Source organism: Aythya marila (genome assembly GCF_965140915.1).
Source record: "Aythya marila genome assembly, chromosome: 8".
NCBI classification, from domain to species: Eukaryota; Metazoa; Chordata; class Aves; order Anseriformes; family Anatidae; genus Aythya; species Aythya marila.
The window spans coordinates 20,914,918-20,932,260 of NC_139049.1; the positions used below are offsets into that span (position 1 = coordinate 20,914,918).

General features: G+C 36.4%; 1 protein-coding gene across 2 annotated transcripts in view; it reads left to right on the forward strand.

The window, feature by feature from the left end:
• The window catches only part of PIGK (phosphatidylinositol glycan anchor biosynthesis class K), a 75,404-nt gene that overhangs the window by 43,396 nt on the left and 14,665 nt on the right, over positions 1-17,343 (forward strand). For both annotated transcript variants that reach the window (XR_014318043.1, XM_082766333.1), the window contains exon 10: positions 7,351-7,426. Coding sequence is in view for 1 of the 2 variants with exons in the window: in XM_082766333.1 (XP_082622459.1) it covers positions 7,351-7,426 (76 nt within the window). In the remaining variant the exon portion in view is untranslated. The remainder of the gene's footprint in view (positions 1-7,350; positions 7,427-17,343) is intronic.

The window sequence follows — 17,343 nt, forward strand, 5'->3', positions numbered from 1 at the left end:
ATAAAAAAAGATGGATGCCATTTTGCTCAGACAGACAATGACAGGACAAGGTGGAATGGTTTTAAATTAAAAGAGTGTAGATTTAGATTAGAGGTCAGGAGAAAGCTCTTCACTCAGAGGGGTGGTGAGGCACTGGCACAGGTTGTCTAGAGGTTGTGGGTGTCCCATCCTTGGAGGTGTTCAAGACCAGGTTGGATGAGGCCCTGGACAGCCTGATCTAGTGGTTGGCATCCCTTCCTGTGGCAGCGAGGTTGGAGCTAGGTGATCGTTAGGGTCCCTTCCAACTCAAGCCATTCTGTAATTTCTATGTAATGGAAGAAATTGATACCATAAAGGAGATGTGAGAAAATCCCTTGGGATGATTTTTACTTTTGCATGTTGTTTGCTTTTATTGTTTGACTATTGGTATGGTGGACATGCCAGTGTAATCTTGTGTTCCATTAAAAAGAGAAGAAAATCATCTATTTGCACATTTTTTAAGGAAGAGCAGAACTAACAATGTTCTCTTCTGGCATTTTCCGTGTAGACTAGTGCTCCTGTTGGTTAAACTGTTGGTTAAATTTACCCTGTTCTTAAGTACGTGTGAAGTTAGGACTTAGCAGTTAGATCAAGTACCTGGCACTGATCCAAGGTCTAATTCTTAATCTTCTGTAGTATGGATATGGTAGATAAATTTTTCAATGGCCAATTTTAAAAACTATTCACTCAAACTCGACATAGCCCATTTCAGTCTCTTTTTAATAGGAAACCTAATAACTTTTTCTGATGTGGTGCATAAAGTTCTGGTATTTTGTTTTCTTTTTATTGCCAGATGCCAGCACGGTCATGTATTTACAGTCAATAAAGCTATTGGTGCTATTCATGGACTTAAATTAATCATTTCAACCTTTCAACCTAGGATGTGTAATGTGGGCCACGGCAGAGTTACTTGCATTCTTTGGTCACGTACTGATTATCCCATCAGTTGTCATATTTCTGCTTTTGAGCCACTTTCAGAAGTGGGACGATCTGTTCCAGTATCCTCATTCATAGTATTTAGAAGATTTCTATTGAACAAATCAGGCTGCAGTTCAAGAGCAGCTTGTCTTGTACATCTGCATCATCTAAAGAAGGTACCCTCACACCCACTTCTTCCTTAATATATTTTTGTCTCTGATAGCCTGTTCTCCTTACCCTGACTAAACACTCTGACTTTGATTTTGTGTCGTTTCTGAGAGGGGTGGTTATATAAGGACTTATCTTCACAGATCAACACTTTCAAAGAGGTGCAGTACTGGGTCATATGCATGAAAGAATGCGATCTGTTCAAACCAGCAAATCTAGAGACTGTATAGGAAGAAAGAAATGTTAGCCTTATCCCTAGTGCCTCATGCAGTTAGCGAATGTTTATGCTGCCGGGGAGCCAGGTCATATGGCTGTGTGGTATAGTTTGTCCTGGTTTTCAGGTCTTTTCTCTCTCCCCTGAAGTGTCCTAACAACCCATTTCTGCCATGAGCAAACCAGTTAGCTATCATATGCTGATCTTTTTTTTTTTTCCTTGTATTTTTGCAATATTTGCACGAGATAAAATATATCTAAGTCCTAATGCCACTGCAGCTATTCCGTGTAGCAGACCATAGGTTGGATTAGCATTTGTGGCAAAATATGCCACTTCTTGATAATAGGGATTTATATTTCTTCAGCACACGTTGATTTAAGATTTTCCCACAAGAAAGAGCATGTAAATATAAATAACAAATAAGATATTTTCACAAATATCTTGACGCATTTTACTGGATTTAGATTCACTTTCCACAGTTTCTGTTTCATGCTTACTTTCCTCCATCTAAAAGCAGTCACAGTGGCAGTATAAAAATAACTTTCAAATTGAATTTTTCAGGATCTTCCTCTTCTGCTGTCTCTTACTGCTTCCCACTTTTCTCCTGATTTTATGTTTCTTTCTAGTCTTCTCCCTGAAAATCAAGATCTCCTTATGCTTTGCATTATCAGCTGTCAGGCGTGATGCACTATATGCTGATATGCCACTGTGCTAGCTTGCTTTGCCACTGTTGGCAGCACTCTGCTGTCATGCTCAATTGAGACAGAAAGGACCATTTCTTACTGGAAAATTAATTCATAAAAAATTAGTTTTGTTTTCGTAATGGAATTGTTTTGAAAGACATTAAGCATACAAAGAAATTTGTATTACAACAAATTAGGCTTTAATTTTACAAAGGTTTAAGTGTCAAATATAAATGAACTGAACAGGCCGACTAATTTTGTGAAATTACGGCCTCAAATTGCCTCATATGTGATTTGAGCACAAATTCCATCAACAGAGATGATTTTTTTTATATTTTTTTTTCCTGGCATAACTGTTTTTGAGCAAAAGTGAATGCAGTCCCAGGCACCTGGAAATTGTCTCTGGAAGGAGGACAGTAACCAACTTAATTGTGTCCTGCTGAAAGGGAGAAGCAAGGTCAGGATGATGTTAATGGACATGATCTTTCTCCTGACCTGTTCCTCTTCCTCCACCCTGCAAAAGAGAGGAGGAAGTACAACATCCTCTTCTGTGGTGACCTTTTTCTTCTTGCTAGTCAGGGCTGTTCTATCCCTTATGCTTTTTAGAAGAGGATTGTCTTTTACAGGTAATTCATCCAGCCTTGGAGGCCCAATGCTAGTGAGCTAGTAATCTTAGGGTTCATGTAAAATGCAGTAGCAGTTTAGCAGTAAGTTTTCACATGATTATTTCATACTCTGTATTGACTGCCCAAATCCAAATCATCATGCCATTTTTCTTTCTTTCTTTTTTTTTTTTTTTAATTTGATCCACTTGCAAAGCTGACCGGGCTAACTGATGTAATTCTCTAATGATGGAATATGAGGCTGCTCTGTACTTTTAGACAGATAAAGGGACTGTATTGTCATGTGATATTTAATTGTTAGCATAGTCCCTGATGTCCTGCTGTGAGCTTTACACCCCTCAGCTGGCACTTTTCCAGATGCTGTTTGCGCATGGCTAAGGCCATAACGCTCTGGTGTCCAGAGAAACCATCTCTGGGTGCAGCTCCCACTTTGGGGTGGGAATTCAGAGATGCAGATGTCAGCTATGTCATGTTGTTTGATCTTACTGGCAGCGAGCTGTCTCTGTTCTATCTTATTTAAAAGATTGTTTAAAGTATAGTCAGTGTGCCTGCTTCCAGGGAATTGTAGGCTCCAGTAGCTGCATCTGCCCTGGCCTTAGGACAGACAAGTCTTGAGTTTACTCCTGTTCTTGGAGCTTTCAGGATGGATGGTGTTTCATGGAGGCCTTTCATATATTATGTTTTATCCTCTGTGCTGTTTCTAGGATAGCAATTTTTTGTTACATCATCCAATTTTCAACTCTGTTAGAGGGAATGGCTGTACTACAGGTTTTGTTGATAAAATGAAAGAAACAAAAAGAGAAACAATTTAGAGGAGGTTGCCTTATACCAGCTATATAAATATTTAGACCAGTAAGCTGGTGCTTGCTCTGGGAAATCAAAAAGGGATATTTGGAGCCTTCATATGTGTATCATTTTCTTAGAGGAGTTTATAATAGTTGTTTATATCTGTTAAAACTGATAATGAAAGTGGTATTGCTTACTGGCATAGTTACACTGGTAGTACTTACCTAGACTAGAATATTTTATTCCATGCTGTGGATGTTTTACAGCACTTAGAAACATTTTCCAAATGGGCTGTATAAGAGTACTTTAAAACTTAGGCCTGAAAGAAAATTCTGGGTCATAAAGTTCAATTTCTGTCTGTCACAGGTACCATCACTTTACGGAAAATCAGATAAAACAAGCAAAAGGTATATTTTTCTCACAGAACTTTTATTTTTACTTGCTTAAAATGCAACAAAGAAACCTCAAGGGATTTATTTTATTTTATTTTATTTTATTTTTTATTTTTAGCTAAAAGGAACATTACTGCTATTAGATACTCTCTATTTTCAAGTGTGTAAATAGCTATAAATAGTGAATATAATTGCAGCACATTATTTGGACTTGGTCAAAAGCACAAGTAGAAGTGAATGAGATTATTCCTAGAAAAATGCATTGAAATATTCTTATAGTTGATGATAAAGAAGAGAGCTGGGAACAAAATGTTCAGGACAACCTTTGTGAAACTATGCATATGCTTATGAATTCATGCCAAAAAAATCATTTATGGTCAGTGAGAGCTTGATGTTTTTGGTTGTCCTGATGATCTGCATATTCTTTTCACAGTTAGTTTTTGTTAGACTGGTCTGAGCATATGGTACTAGGAGGAGGTGGTCTGTTCTTTCACTTGACAAAACGCCTTGCTGTAGCTTTAGATGATAGTACTGCAACATCATTATAATGAACGCCACACTACTATTGTCAAATTTGCAAAGACCATTTACTGTGAGTTATTCTCACTCTTTATTCAGTAACCTCAAATACCCAAAGTTTATTGATACACTGCTTTATCATACCTGCTAGCTTAAATTAATGACTTGCTCTAGATAAAGGACATACTTTGGCAATGTTTCATATAGCTTTTTAGTCAACACTTTTGAGCTTCCATGCTTTAATTTATGCAGTTTAATATTGAAGATTGAGATACATGCTCATCCAGTGGAGGAGGCTCATCTGCAGCAGAGAAGAATGAAAACTCTTTTGTTGTCTTGACAGCTAGTACATCACTGGGTATAGAAGAAGCTCATGGCATTTAAGCAAAAACTTTGGGAGAACAGTTCTGAGCTCCTCTTGTAAAATACCTGTGTGTGTAATTATAGTGTGTATACGTATGTATACACGTGTATGCATATATAACGTCTATCTAAATCTTATAATTTCTATATAATATAAAATGTAGTGTAGTTCAATTGACTTGATACTTTTTTATGGAAAGCAATTTAGAAAAAAAAAAAAAGTTTCTTGATCTTGAAAGATTCCTGTCAGCCTAATTTCAATGTAAATCTAAATCTACTTTAAAATACATGTTTATACTATTCTTTCCTACTCATTTTTTCAGTAAAGCTTCCTAAGGCTCAAAATTATCTTGGTAATTTTTCTCCTTTTAATCCTCTGACACGTTAAGAAAGGTCTTTGTCTGCAGTTGACAAGGAGGTTGTTTGACTATGCAAAGGGTGCTGACACTGTCTAGACAGAAAACATTGCCAAATGTACAAAGTCCTTGATAGAACAGACAAGCCTTTTTATTTTCTGCTAACATTCAGTTATAGTAATTTTAGCTGTTACTTGCAGCTTCAAATCTTTCATTTTGGGATTTGAGATACATTTTTTTTCCAGATTTGCATTGTTCTTTCAAAGACTGCAGAAATAAGTGTTCAAGATATTAATGAATATTATGTTCTGTGTACAGTGGTTTTCTGTGTCGAGCTATGGCTAAGAAATGGGTTTATGTAGCTGGTATCTATATGTCAGAGTATTGTGTCAGCTAACAGGCTCCCAGTAGAACAGAAGTCATCTCAAATTCACATTGAATGTAGATAGCTAAGTAGACAGTGGTATGTTTGCCAGTCAGGACTCCACGAATGATAGAAAATAGAAAAGAAATGAGTGGAAAGGTACCTTCTGCACACCACAGATGAATTGCTGAGTCCACTTAAAGCTCCCATGATCCTACTGGACTAAAAAAAAAGCAGTATATTTCATGACACGTACCTTCCAGATTACATATGCAGTTGTTATATATTTTTTGGAAGGGGTAAAAAGAAAGGGTGCTTTTAAAAAAGAATCAATGCAACCACCAGTCACCTGAAACAGCAATGGAGAACTTGAAACTGTTTTAAAACAGTTCAAAAAAGATCTGACTACTTCATGGAAAAATAAACAACCAAACAAACATAAAGAGCAAACCAACCTCCCAAAAACCTAACCCGTGGATGCAAATTCTCTTGCAGAATGCAATAAAGAATTGGAAAATCTTTTCAAAATTGGTGACAGTTTTTCCAGGTATTTCAACAGAATGCAGTGAAATACTTAGTTTGTTCAGTTGTGACCTCTTTGGAGCGCAAATCATTATTACTGAAGTTTGGAAAGTAGCATGTTGGGAGTATAAATTTATCATTGCCATTAATAGTCCTATCTAAAAAAACCCTGTAAACAAATCAGCTGTTTCAGTCAACCAACTTCAGTAGTTTAGAGATTGCTACTTAATTTTTCATCATTCAGGCTCTTATTTTGACTTAAAAGCATTCCAGACCACAGCAGAAATACAGAAATGGAAAATGGAAGAGATATATGTTTACAGTTCTTTATTTACTTGTTGAATTAAGTACAGAGACAGTCTGTAGTTTCTGGCTCTTACCTGGCAGCCAACGTGCAGGCAAAGTAACCCTGCAAGCACACTTGTTGGTTTTGACTTGAATAAATATAAGTTGTAACTTGAACCTGGAAAAGAACATCATGGCTACAGTTTTGTCTGAAAGTAATTATGACTTAACTTTGTAGAAAGGTCTTGTTTTCATAGGGATCTCTTTTCTGTCATTTCTTCTCATAATACGGAAATTCCTCTATTCAGAACTCTTTAAAAGGATTGATAGAAACTTTGAATGATACTTTGAAAATGTAGCACATGCTGTGTGGTTTCAGTAGAAGAAAGCAGCATGGTTGAAATGTTTAAAACATTTTCATATTAATTTACTGTCATTTAAATATTCTTTTAAGTTAGAGCTTATGGATTTGGCGTTCTCAGTTGTAGCTACAGTTTGTCTGAAGTTTAAAAGGATGTATGATGCATTTTGTTTATGAAGTATTCTGATCCTGCAGTTGATGTTCTTTAGCTTGCTTTGAAACCAGTAGTACATGTTACTGTGCTTGCAAATGCACGGACGTTTGTATTTAACTTATCAGCTGAACACTGATGTGCACTTGCAGCAGAAGGGGAACAGAGTAAATAATCCCTCTTGCCTTTTGAGATGGTCGTATTTGAGTTATGTTGTCAGGACTGAGTGAAGAAGCTTGTACTATTAACAGTGCTGAATGTGCTTTGTAAACTCTTAAGACTTCTTTTCTGTGGGGATTTCAATCCAGCTTTCACCAACACGTTGTCTAAAACTAAATCTACAGACTTTCGTAGGCTTCTGCTGCTTAAATCGGTGGTTTACGTGCTTTGGCTGGGAGAAAATCCACAATGGTACTAGCATTTGTTTATAGTAAACTGAGTATTTCACTCAACTTTGTAAGAAGTATGTTCAGCTAAGCTCTTAAAATAAACTTTTGCTTCATTTTAAGTAAAACTATCTCCTGGATATGAAACTTTTAGAAGTGATATACATGCAACTTTTAAATTGCAGTAATTTAACTTAGTAAACATTATGCTAACTTTAATGTTAACTTCATTTCTTTCCAGGCTTCCAAAGGATGAATTGGCAACAGAACCACTAAAATATGCTGATCAACTTCCTGTAGCTCAGATAATACACCAGGTATGCCTTTCTATTTTGAGGATTTTCTTTGAGAACAAACAACATCAGTAATATTTAAACTGCTTTTCTAGGTCATGCAGAATCAATGTGCTCATGCTGGAGGTATACAAACACAACATATTCTTGTTCAGATGACAGCTATTACCTTATAAAAGGCTTGTTCAGAACATGGCAATGAAACAGTAACTTGCTGTATGACACAGTTGTAGCTTCAGAGGTTGCTATTAAAATTGTTGTGTATTACTGATGTTAAAGTAGAAGAAAATCCATCAACTTAATCTAATTTGCATCCTTATCCAAATCATATTCCCACTCCTGAAAAAAAAACAAACAACAAAAACAACAAAAGCACAAAAAACAACAGCTAAACTATGGAAATCGTTGTTGTGGAATTGTCATGAAGAGTTGGGTGGGAAAACAATCTCCCTTCCTATTACAGTTCTGAATGATGTGTTAGCAGCACTTCTGTTTCCAGCTACAGCAGTGTCATTATATTTTCTGCATTCCACAGACTTTTCTGTTTGCTTTTTGTTTTTGTGCAATTGTAAACAGATTGAGATTTTGCCTAGATTGTGCCTACCTACTGTGCTTCTATTTAGAATCAATACTTTTCCATTGATTCAGATGCTCAAATGAGGGATGATGATGTGGACATCTGAGCTAGGATTGAGTAGCAGGCTGCAGTTTTTATTACAATATGTCTAATTATAATCAGCCTATGACAAGGAATAGGAAGAAATCTTTTCTATGAACAAGGTTCTATAGTCTTTTCTGGCTCTTTTCTTAAAGTTCAGGGTCTCTGTCCATCCTGCTGATAGATTAGATGCCAAGACTGTATATATAAGTCTTTCTTGTGAAGCTTGATTTTTGGCCATTAGCCGCAGTGGGCTCTGTATTTTTTGTAGAAGGACTGGTCTGTGACCAAGTAACATCCACAAAACTTGTGATGTACCATTAAACCCAAGTATTGAGACTTAGCATCTCTTCTCTTGGTGCTGTTTTAAAGAAAGCAAAGAGTCTTACTCAGTTGCAGTCATTTGGAATTTTCTCTGAAAAATTCATTTTTGAACTTTGTTGATGTCAGGCCTGCTTCAGGGATGGATAGCCATAACTTTCCTAAGTAAGGACTGATTAGGTCACATTGCTGTTTTCCATGTGGTACCTTGACTATATGAAATCTTTCAAGTAAACAGGTATACTCTGAACAATTGACCTGAAAGATGGGGAACATGATGACAGTTCACCATGGGACACAAAATAGTATAGTCCATTACGTGTCTTGAGACAATGAAAACTTCCAACCTGAAAACTGTAAGCTGATGTTGATCATGGTACTAATAAGGCAGTTAGACAATGTTAAATAAAGCTGAGGTTTCAGACTGAGCTGGCTTTGAACACGTAAGGATCAACGAGAAGAAATTAAAGTCCACCAAATTTGCTTTCAAAATCCTATTAGTATTAATTATTGTATATCTTTCCAAATACTTTTGTCAATCAGTGTTTGTAAGCAGTTAAGTTGCATGCTGCAGGCAGTGCTCATTTTACCTTAAAGAAAACATGAGCTTTATTTTAAAACTTTAAAGTGTACAGGTCTTTTCCGCAAGATGTAAGCACAAGGGATTTAAAAACTTTTGGCTGAAATCTGCACCTCCGGGAAGAATATCTGATGTGTTCAGAACATGGAAGATTGGAAATCAGGACTAGTTTGTATGTCAGGAACTCCCTGGTGTTGTCAGAGCTTCAAATGACCCAACAGCCTGCAAATGTCACATTTAAAATTCTGTCTTCATGCCTGACTCTCAGCATAAATGAATTAAACAGCAGAGCAGGCAGCCAGTCAATATGCTCTTAACAGTGAGAGTGAGCAATGAAACAGTTTGGGGGTTGTTTGGAATCAGTAAATAGAAACTGCACAGAATGTCGCACTTAGAGAAAAATCTCAAATAGGAAACAGAATTAACCTTTAAGATGGTGGACCAGACGAAATGTCATAGTAATATTTTTACAACATTAGGTGGGTAATAACCAGGAAAGGTTCATTTAGCTACTGTGTATTATACTGCAATAGAATATTGTACTGTGGAAAGGCAAAAATGTATTTTTTATGTACTCTTATCTGTTTGCTATAACAAATTTACCAGTAGTATAGGCTGTTGCTCACACAAAGCAACAAGTCAGACCTGGCATAGCTGCAAATGTCTCTGATGTAGAAACAGAATAAAATGACCATTGTTTAGCTATCATGTCAGGAAGTCTGGCATCATGTCCTGGTTTTGTTTGACATCGATGCTCTTTTTGAGGCTTTAGGTGCTGTAGTCAGCTAAGCATACTGTCCACCAGTGAGAGTCCTGGTGAATAAGCATTTCTAAGTTTACAGTGTATTGCTTCTGAGGGACCTTTAACAATTGGGACAGAGTGCAAGGACCATGTTAAGTGTATATGAATAAATATATATATATATATATTTTTTTTTTTTTTACTTTGAAAGTATAAGAGAAGAAAAAAGAATATGAGTAAAACCAGTGAATGCTGTATGTGGAGGTAATCTTTGTCCGAACAGTTAATCACTGTCTTAATTATGGGCCTTTGTTTTCATGTAAACCTGTCTGTGTTTTACCTCTAGGTAGGAATAAAGACACAGTAAAGATTGCAAATCATTTTGGTACATAAGACATAATTTCTATTGTAGCATAAATATACATTAAAGCTTCTAAATGGTAGACAGGTAGCCTAAATCAATATAATGACAAGGTACATTTTAGTTCTGTGTAGTAGCTAACATGGCCACTAATTTTGTCCAAATTTTACTGTAGATTTATATTCCCAAACATTACTAAAACTGTGCACATTTTCCTTGGGCATTTGTAGGTAATTTCTAACATTCTCTTCAGTAGTAATCTCTGTTATTTAAAAAAAAATATGCTAACCAATAGAAATTAACTTTTGATTTCTAATCTGATAATTCCACAAAAAATGTCATACTTGGTACATCTTAATCTACTTAACAAAAGGAAAAAAAAACAAAAAACAAAAAAACTGATTTTGGGTTTGATCTTAAACTTTATGGTACTAGTAATTATTTATTATTGTAGCAGTATAAAAAAGAAAAACACACAGAAGAATAAAAACCCTGTGAAATTCAAAGTTTTAATTCTCATAAGTATGTTAAATGCAGTGCATTAGACCATGGTTAATTAAAAAGACGATTGTGAAGAATGAAATTAAACAGCAGAATGAAAACAAATAGTTACATTTAAACTACGTATCAAAATCAGACATTATAAATAAAATAGCTTTCTACGTTTTGAAAAACAAAAAGAAAAAATGTGTTTAAGTGAAGTAAAAAAAACACACCACCACCACCACCACCAACAACAAAAACAAACAAACAAAACAAAACACAAACTAAGGAATCTAGTTATTAATATAAATTTCTAAAATGGGAAAACTTAAGCTGCCAGATGAAAACCTACATAGGACATTTAAATGAGGTTCTTTGGGCACATAGTGCATGCAGTGCTACTACTTAGACTGATTTTATGCATTGTAAGACCAGAAAAAGGAGAGAGTACTTTAATTTTGCATTTGTCTTTAGTTCAAACAGGTTTAATGAAAGAGCAGGCAAAACTGCATTTGAGAAGATTGTTTTCATATATCATTAAGGATATTCATTGCTGGGCCTCCAATTCAGCATGGTATTTTAATAAAAGTACCTAACTTCAGTGATAGCACTCATGCTCTGAATGTCACTCTGTGGTAATATATTTTGCCTAACTGGGATTTAGGATATTGAAGAGACTTAAATTGTTACAGGTGTCTTACTGATGGAAGCATGTTTTATTGATGAAAGACATATTTCAGTGGATAAATGCCAGATCTCCTGATGTTGTTATAATTGAAAACAAGATGAAATGGCAAATTCAGAGCAGAATCAACTTGTATACTTATTTATTATAGCCCCCTGTAAAATATTAAGCAGATAAATTAACATACTGTTAAAAGAGGATAGTATTTCAAGAAAGCTAACTTCTGACCCTTGGCAGGGATTGCATAATTTATTTGATCTTTGACATGGTTTACAGTTGCACATGTACTTAAAATAAAAGGTTCCTGGGTGTTTTCTCATGTAGGGGAATGCATGGGGAAATGTTAGAAAAAAATCTAATTAAATTAAATTGAGTTTCCTTTAGCAGGTTTGTTTGTTTTGTACCATTTTAAACCAGTGCACAACTGTAGCCTTTCTCTGTAGAAGGAAGTTAGATGGAAAATGCCTGCTGTAATCTCAGGAGATTACAGGGAGAGCATGCTGACCCTGGTGTTAAATGTGCTTTCTATTGCAGATTCCAGCTGAGCAAAACATGTGAGCACCGTTTGGGACTACACCATTAGCTTTGCTCAGTTTAGATTCAAGGGACATTAAGGACTTAACCTATCCAGTCCAGCCTCAGGGTATTCACTGGGGTCCATAGTAAGGGAAGTGGAATAAGAAATTGAAGAAATAAAATGGGAGAGGAATCTTCAGAGTTGTAGAGAAACAGGCCGATGGTCATCAAAGGTAACTTGAGTTGCAGTTCTTTGAGTCTTCCAAGAACATCTTAGTTTCCACAGTTTTCTCTGCTTCTGTAAATAGTTTGCCAAAAACTCCTTTTGGCTTGAAATCTAGTTTTTATTCATTCTTGGAACCTTTTTCTCACGTAGTGGAGGTGTGTTAGTTTATTGCATTCATCAATGTTACTACTGTTTCACACTGGTTTAATTGGGAGAAGTTTTCTTTAGCAGCATTTGGCAGAAACTGTTGAAACAGTCTTAAGAGGATACAACATGTTGTATTTTTAGAAGTATTTTTGGTTGTCTGTAACACAACAATTTTAACTCTTGAGCTTTAATGTTTGTGAATATATTTTAAGTGTTTTTTATGTGGCTTACTGTGTTTGTGAAATAGTGAATATGGAAATGAACACATCACGTGCTGATACGTAGTCCGTAAAGCATACCTTTAACATTCAGGGATCACACTGGTGCCTTGTCCCTGTCCTGTGGCTGTCCTTAGGCAGTTATGCTTCTAGGGGGGAATCCTGCACTCAGGCTGGGTCTGTCCTCATGGTGGAGTCCTGGTTCCTTATTTGTGTTTTATAAAAATTAATGGGGATGTTCAAAACTGCAGTTAAGCATGCAAAGTGCTCACTAGCTCAACAGTAGCACAGGTTTTTATTTTTAATGTAGACCATAATTTCATTTTATGGATAATAATTTATTAAAAAGTTTTAAAGAACTTTGTTAAGTGATACTTGCTTTTTACTGTTTCTTTGTATGCCAAAAGGTTCAAAAGCGACTTGTGACACTTAGATGTGTCAGGCTGTACGTGTAAAGTTACAGACTTAGCTATTTATATGTTCTCTGAAGATCTATTCCTGTAGATGTGTTTAAAAATAACTTAAAAGGATGGCTTACTTTTATAAAACTGTGGTCATGGTATCCAGCTAGGACAGTCACAGGTCTCCTCAGAAAAGCTGTATTTTGTAAGACCTGATTTTTTTTTCAGGATAGTTGAAAATCTAGTTTTCTCTATAAAAGATTAGAAAGCGCTCTGACTTTAAAATCCTATTTTATTTTAACAGCATATATTATGTGTCTGACCAACATACAGATACCTTGAATCCATTTCATTAACTAGGCAAAAGCCTTACATAATGTTGTCTTGCACTAGGACACCTGCCTGGCTCAGGTTTTACTTTTGCAATGTTCAGCAACATACGTAGGACAGTGCTGCCCTTCTACCACTGGCACTTCTCATAGCTGCTTCAGAGTATACTGAGAACAGCAGCCTGTTCTGACAATGTTCGTGTCTGTTTGTTCCAGACTAGAGGTGAAAAAAGCTGTTTCTCATGCATGTCACAAAAATCTATGGATTTCTTCTTCCTCACCAGATGACCTAAAGTTCCTTCAGGGCTCAGACGTTCTGACTGGTCCATGTGCAGGGCGAAACCCAAGTGTGCAGTGTACCTTTTGCTGAGCTAGCCCTTCATCTGGGACACTTGGCATGTATTGAAGTTAGAAAGTAATGTGCTTTACTAAGACTTTTTGGGGTAATTCATTTTCTACAGTAAACATATATATATATTTTAAATTCTGTATGCTAAAGGTGGTTTGCCTGCATTTTATAACTCTAATAGAAGTAGTCTCAAGTGGAATCAGAACTGGATGTTATCCAGTAAACAAGAACTTGCTTTTTTCCCCAAATGAAACACAGTCTGTGGATTACATTTTTCTCACTCGTAGAAATTACTTACTTTTTGTTTGGCTTCCTTTAATACTACTCTATAGAAGAAAACTCTGCATAGAAGGGGCAAAACAAACTTCCTGTCAAAAGCTATTACTGCATGATTTTGACAACCACCAAAACAAATATGTCATAGGGCAGCAAAGATATTCCTGCCAACACTGTGTACAGCTTGGGGTGGTTAGGTGCTTTGACGTTTACTCCCCGGTATTTCTTCTAATGTTAAGGTTGATTAAAAAAGGTTGATTTGAGTAGCAGAGTTGTGCTGTGAGCATGTGAGTCATGCAATGTTTGTGATTTGCACTATTAAATCTAGAGAATGAGTGCATAGTGATTTTAATAGTACTGTTTTCTATTAATAATTAATTAAGAGTGGAATAGTCCTGTTTCTCTGACTTACTTCAAGAAACTACCAAATGCATTCTTCACTTGGTTGTAGCTGTTACAAGTCTTTTAATGGCAAAACATTAAACCAGCAACATTTTTAGGTAGTTCTTCATCTAGTGAATTACTGCAGCATCAGTGAAGGTACTCAGTACCCTCACATGTGAACTGGTAGGTAGTCCACACTAACAACAGGGTTGGCACTATTTTTTTTTTGTCCTATCAGACAAGCTAAGTAGTATACTAGCCTAATGAGCTCTCATAAGCAAAATCATAATATTCCTGAAATAGAGCATATTTCTAAGTGTAGCATGAGGTATTTTTGTAAAAGATTTGAACTATCATTTTTTGATGTGCTACTGTTCTTCTCATCTGTTCTTCCTGTCGCAGAATACAATGATGTGGAGTTAGCATAAATTAGTGATGATTTTTTTTTACAGATGAGGCACAGCTGCCTTTATATAGTTATGTTTTTTGAACATACATGTCATCTGAACATGAGGGGAAGCCCTCTGACAGCAGAGACCCAGTAAAGAGGTCTCTTTTCTTCCCTCTTCCCATTAAAGGAGTGTGTGATCACTCTGCCTATCCAGGATCATTATTTTACTGGTTCTCAACCATAGCAAGGTTCTGCTTCTTTATCTATTTATTATGTTGAACTATTAGTTGGAACCTCTCCTCCTAGTCTTTAAGACACAATAATGATAAGTTTTTTGGAATTATTTTTCTTTCAAATGCTGTTTTCCAAATCTTAAAAATTTAGCAGTAATTATGAGGAACTTCATTTCCATAAGGATTGACTACCAAAATATTCATGCATGGGGAATTCTTCTTTTGTCTGCACACAACACTGCTTGTCAGAGCCAGAAAGGAAGAATTAGTTTTTTTGTTGCTGACCGAGCATTACAGGGGAATTGAATGTAGTATTAAATTCTTCCAATTATAGCGGAATACAATGGATTGAACGGCTAAATGCATTGAAAAGTAGCTTGCATGAGGCACCTGAACAGTCAGTTGTGGGGTACGTGCTTTTAACTGTTTCCTAGTAAAAATATAGCAATAAGCATTGTCTGTAAGCCAGAGAGAGGTAACTTTGCCGCGGCCTCTCACAGCTGCCCTGAGGTGCTCTTTTATCCTATTGCATGGCTCTGTTAAGAACAGTTAGCTGAGCAGTTAGTAGGGTTTGAGGTGCAGATATATTAGCTCATCTGGGTATTGGTAGGGCCCACTCTCTGCTGCCACATCTTGGGGACATGGTCATCACTTCACAGTGGTGGTACCCAGCAAGGTGACTATACACCTGGACTGTGCTCCCCTGCAGACACTTCTGCACACAGCTGTTAGAGAGCTTTGGCTTTGTGGTTTCACTCTCTTGCTGTTCACCTCTTCAGGGAGATGCAGGAGCTGAAATGGATTCCGTTGATGTAGTGCTTTCAAATGAGCTGGTTTAGGCTGCACAGATCCTGCAGTTTGGACAAAGGTATAGCAGCAAACTGCTGAACTGTTTTGCTTTCTGAGGTCATGTAATTTTCCCCCATGTCCCTGATCTATGGAAAGCTGTACATTTACAGATTGGTGTTGTATCTTCATGCTTCTTTGGCATGGGCTATGAGGTTGAACTGATGGGCAAGTTGGAGTAATTTAGGTAGGCATGCCCCTTATGTGGCCACATTTCACTCTCTTCCCCATTTGTGTTACTGAGTCCTGTGCTCTCCCTTGCACTGCCACAACAATGTAAGCACAACAGTGAGCTCTAAACTACCGATTAAAAAAAAAAGACAATTAAAAAGAGGGAACATTAAAAAAAAAAAATCAGCCTGGCTTGGTATGTGAACACAGAATTTCTGAAGCTAGCTACAATAGGCAGTATAAGCCAAAATGGTATAAACATATGTTTTATCACATGAAAATGTGTTTGAATTTCTCATGAGCAAGTGAAAGGGAGTGAAACCAAATTGTTACTGTGGAAAGTAAAAATGGAAATAAGTTGAAACCTTTTGTGCATATCATGGGAGCGCATAGTTTGCCCTTGAGAATACTGGTAACATGAGGCATTATATGTGAATGTCATGTCATCCATTTAATGTATTGGGCTTAGGAGACATCACTTTCATACCCACTAGCACACAGAACCGTCAGAAGCACTATTAAAAATATATGAAAAGATACCCACGCACTAAAGTAGCTATAATTGTTACAGATACCGTGTTGGAGTTGTGGCTTCTTTAAGACAATTCCTGAAATCATTTCTTTTTAATAGACATTATCTAAGCTTTAAAATGAAGGAAGAAGTTTAGGAAGTGACTGTAACATGTCAGGCTTTAGAGAGTGCTATGCATCTTTGTAGTTTATTCATCGGAACTTCAAGTCACTGAATCTGGAGTGTCACTAGTAGCTGTGTGACTAAGAACTGATATATTTCTTACATTCAGAAAAATAACATTTTTTTTTCCAGCTGAATCAGCTATGTGCTTCAAAATCCTGTATGCACAACCTTTCAATATATAATATTGGCATACTTTATATACCCTTATCTTGGCTTTCACTTGGTCGTGCTGTGATAGCCTTTTGTTGCATTTTACAGCCTGGTCACAGCTGTGATTTTAAGACAGTGGTTATTGTTTGTAACGTGCTCTAGATATGCTTAGAGCTTTACACAAAGAGACATGTTCAAAAATGCTTACAGCTTAAAGTAAACTTCACATAGCATGTTGGCAAAAAGCAAAATAAGGCTAGCAGTGAGAGATTCTAATTTGTAAACCAAGGCCATAAAGGACCATTATGTTAATCTCTTCTGATTTTCTGCACAAAGTCCATACATTGTTTGTTTATATTCTTCCTTTGTTGTGGCTATGCTGAGATCAGGAAGAATGACTAGAAAAAGTGAGTGAGTAGAGGTTGTTAGACGTTTAATCAAAATACTGTAATTATAGAGGGAGTATAAATTAAGAGGACAATTACCGCACGTTAGTACAGGTACATGATTAGGGAAGGTATGCACGATATTGCAGCTGTTATGGAGGAAGCAATATGTATGTGTCCCAGGGGTCTCAATTACTAACGTCATGTGAATTGTTGCACAGTGCTATAGATAAAATATCAATAGCTATCTTAGGCAGCTGATGTTGTCTTAGGCTGTTGCTGAAAGTGGAGGGAGGTTATTTTTAAGTGGGTTCTGTGATTTGAGACTCTTTGCTCTCCTTTGTGGTTGTAATAAGCTTGGGTAATGTTAGAGCTTTTTTGCAAAAATTAT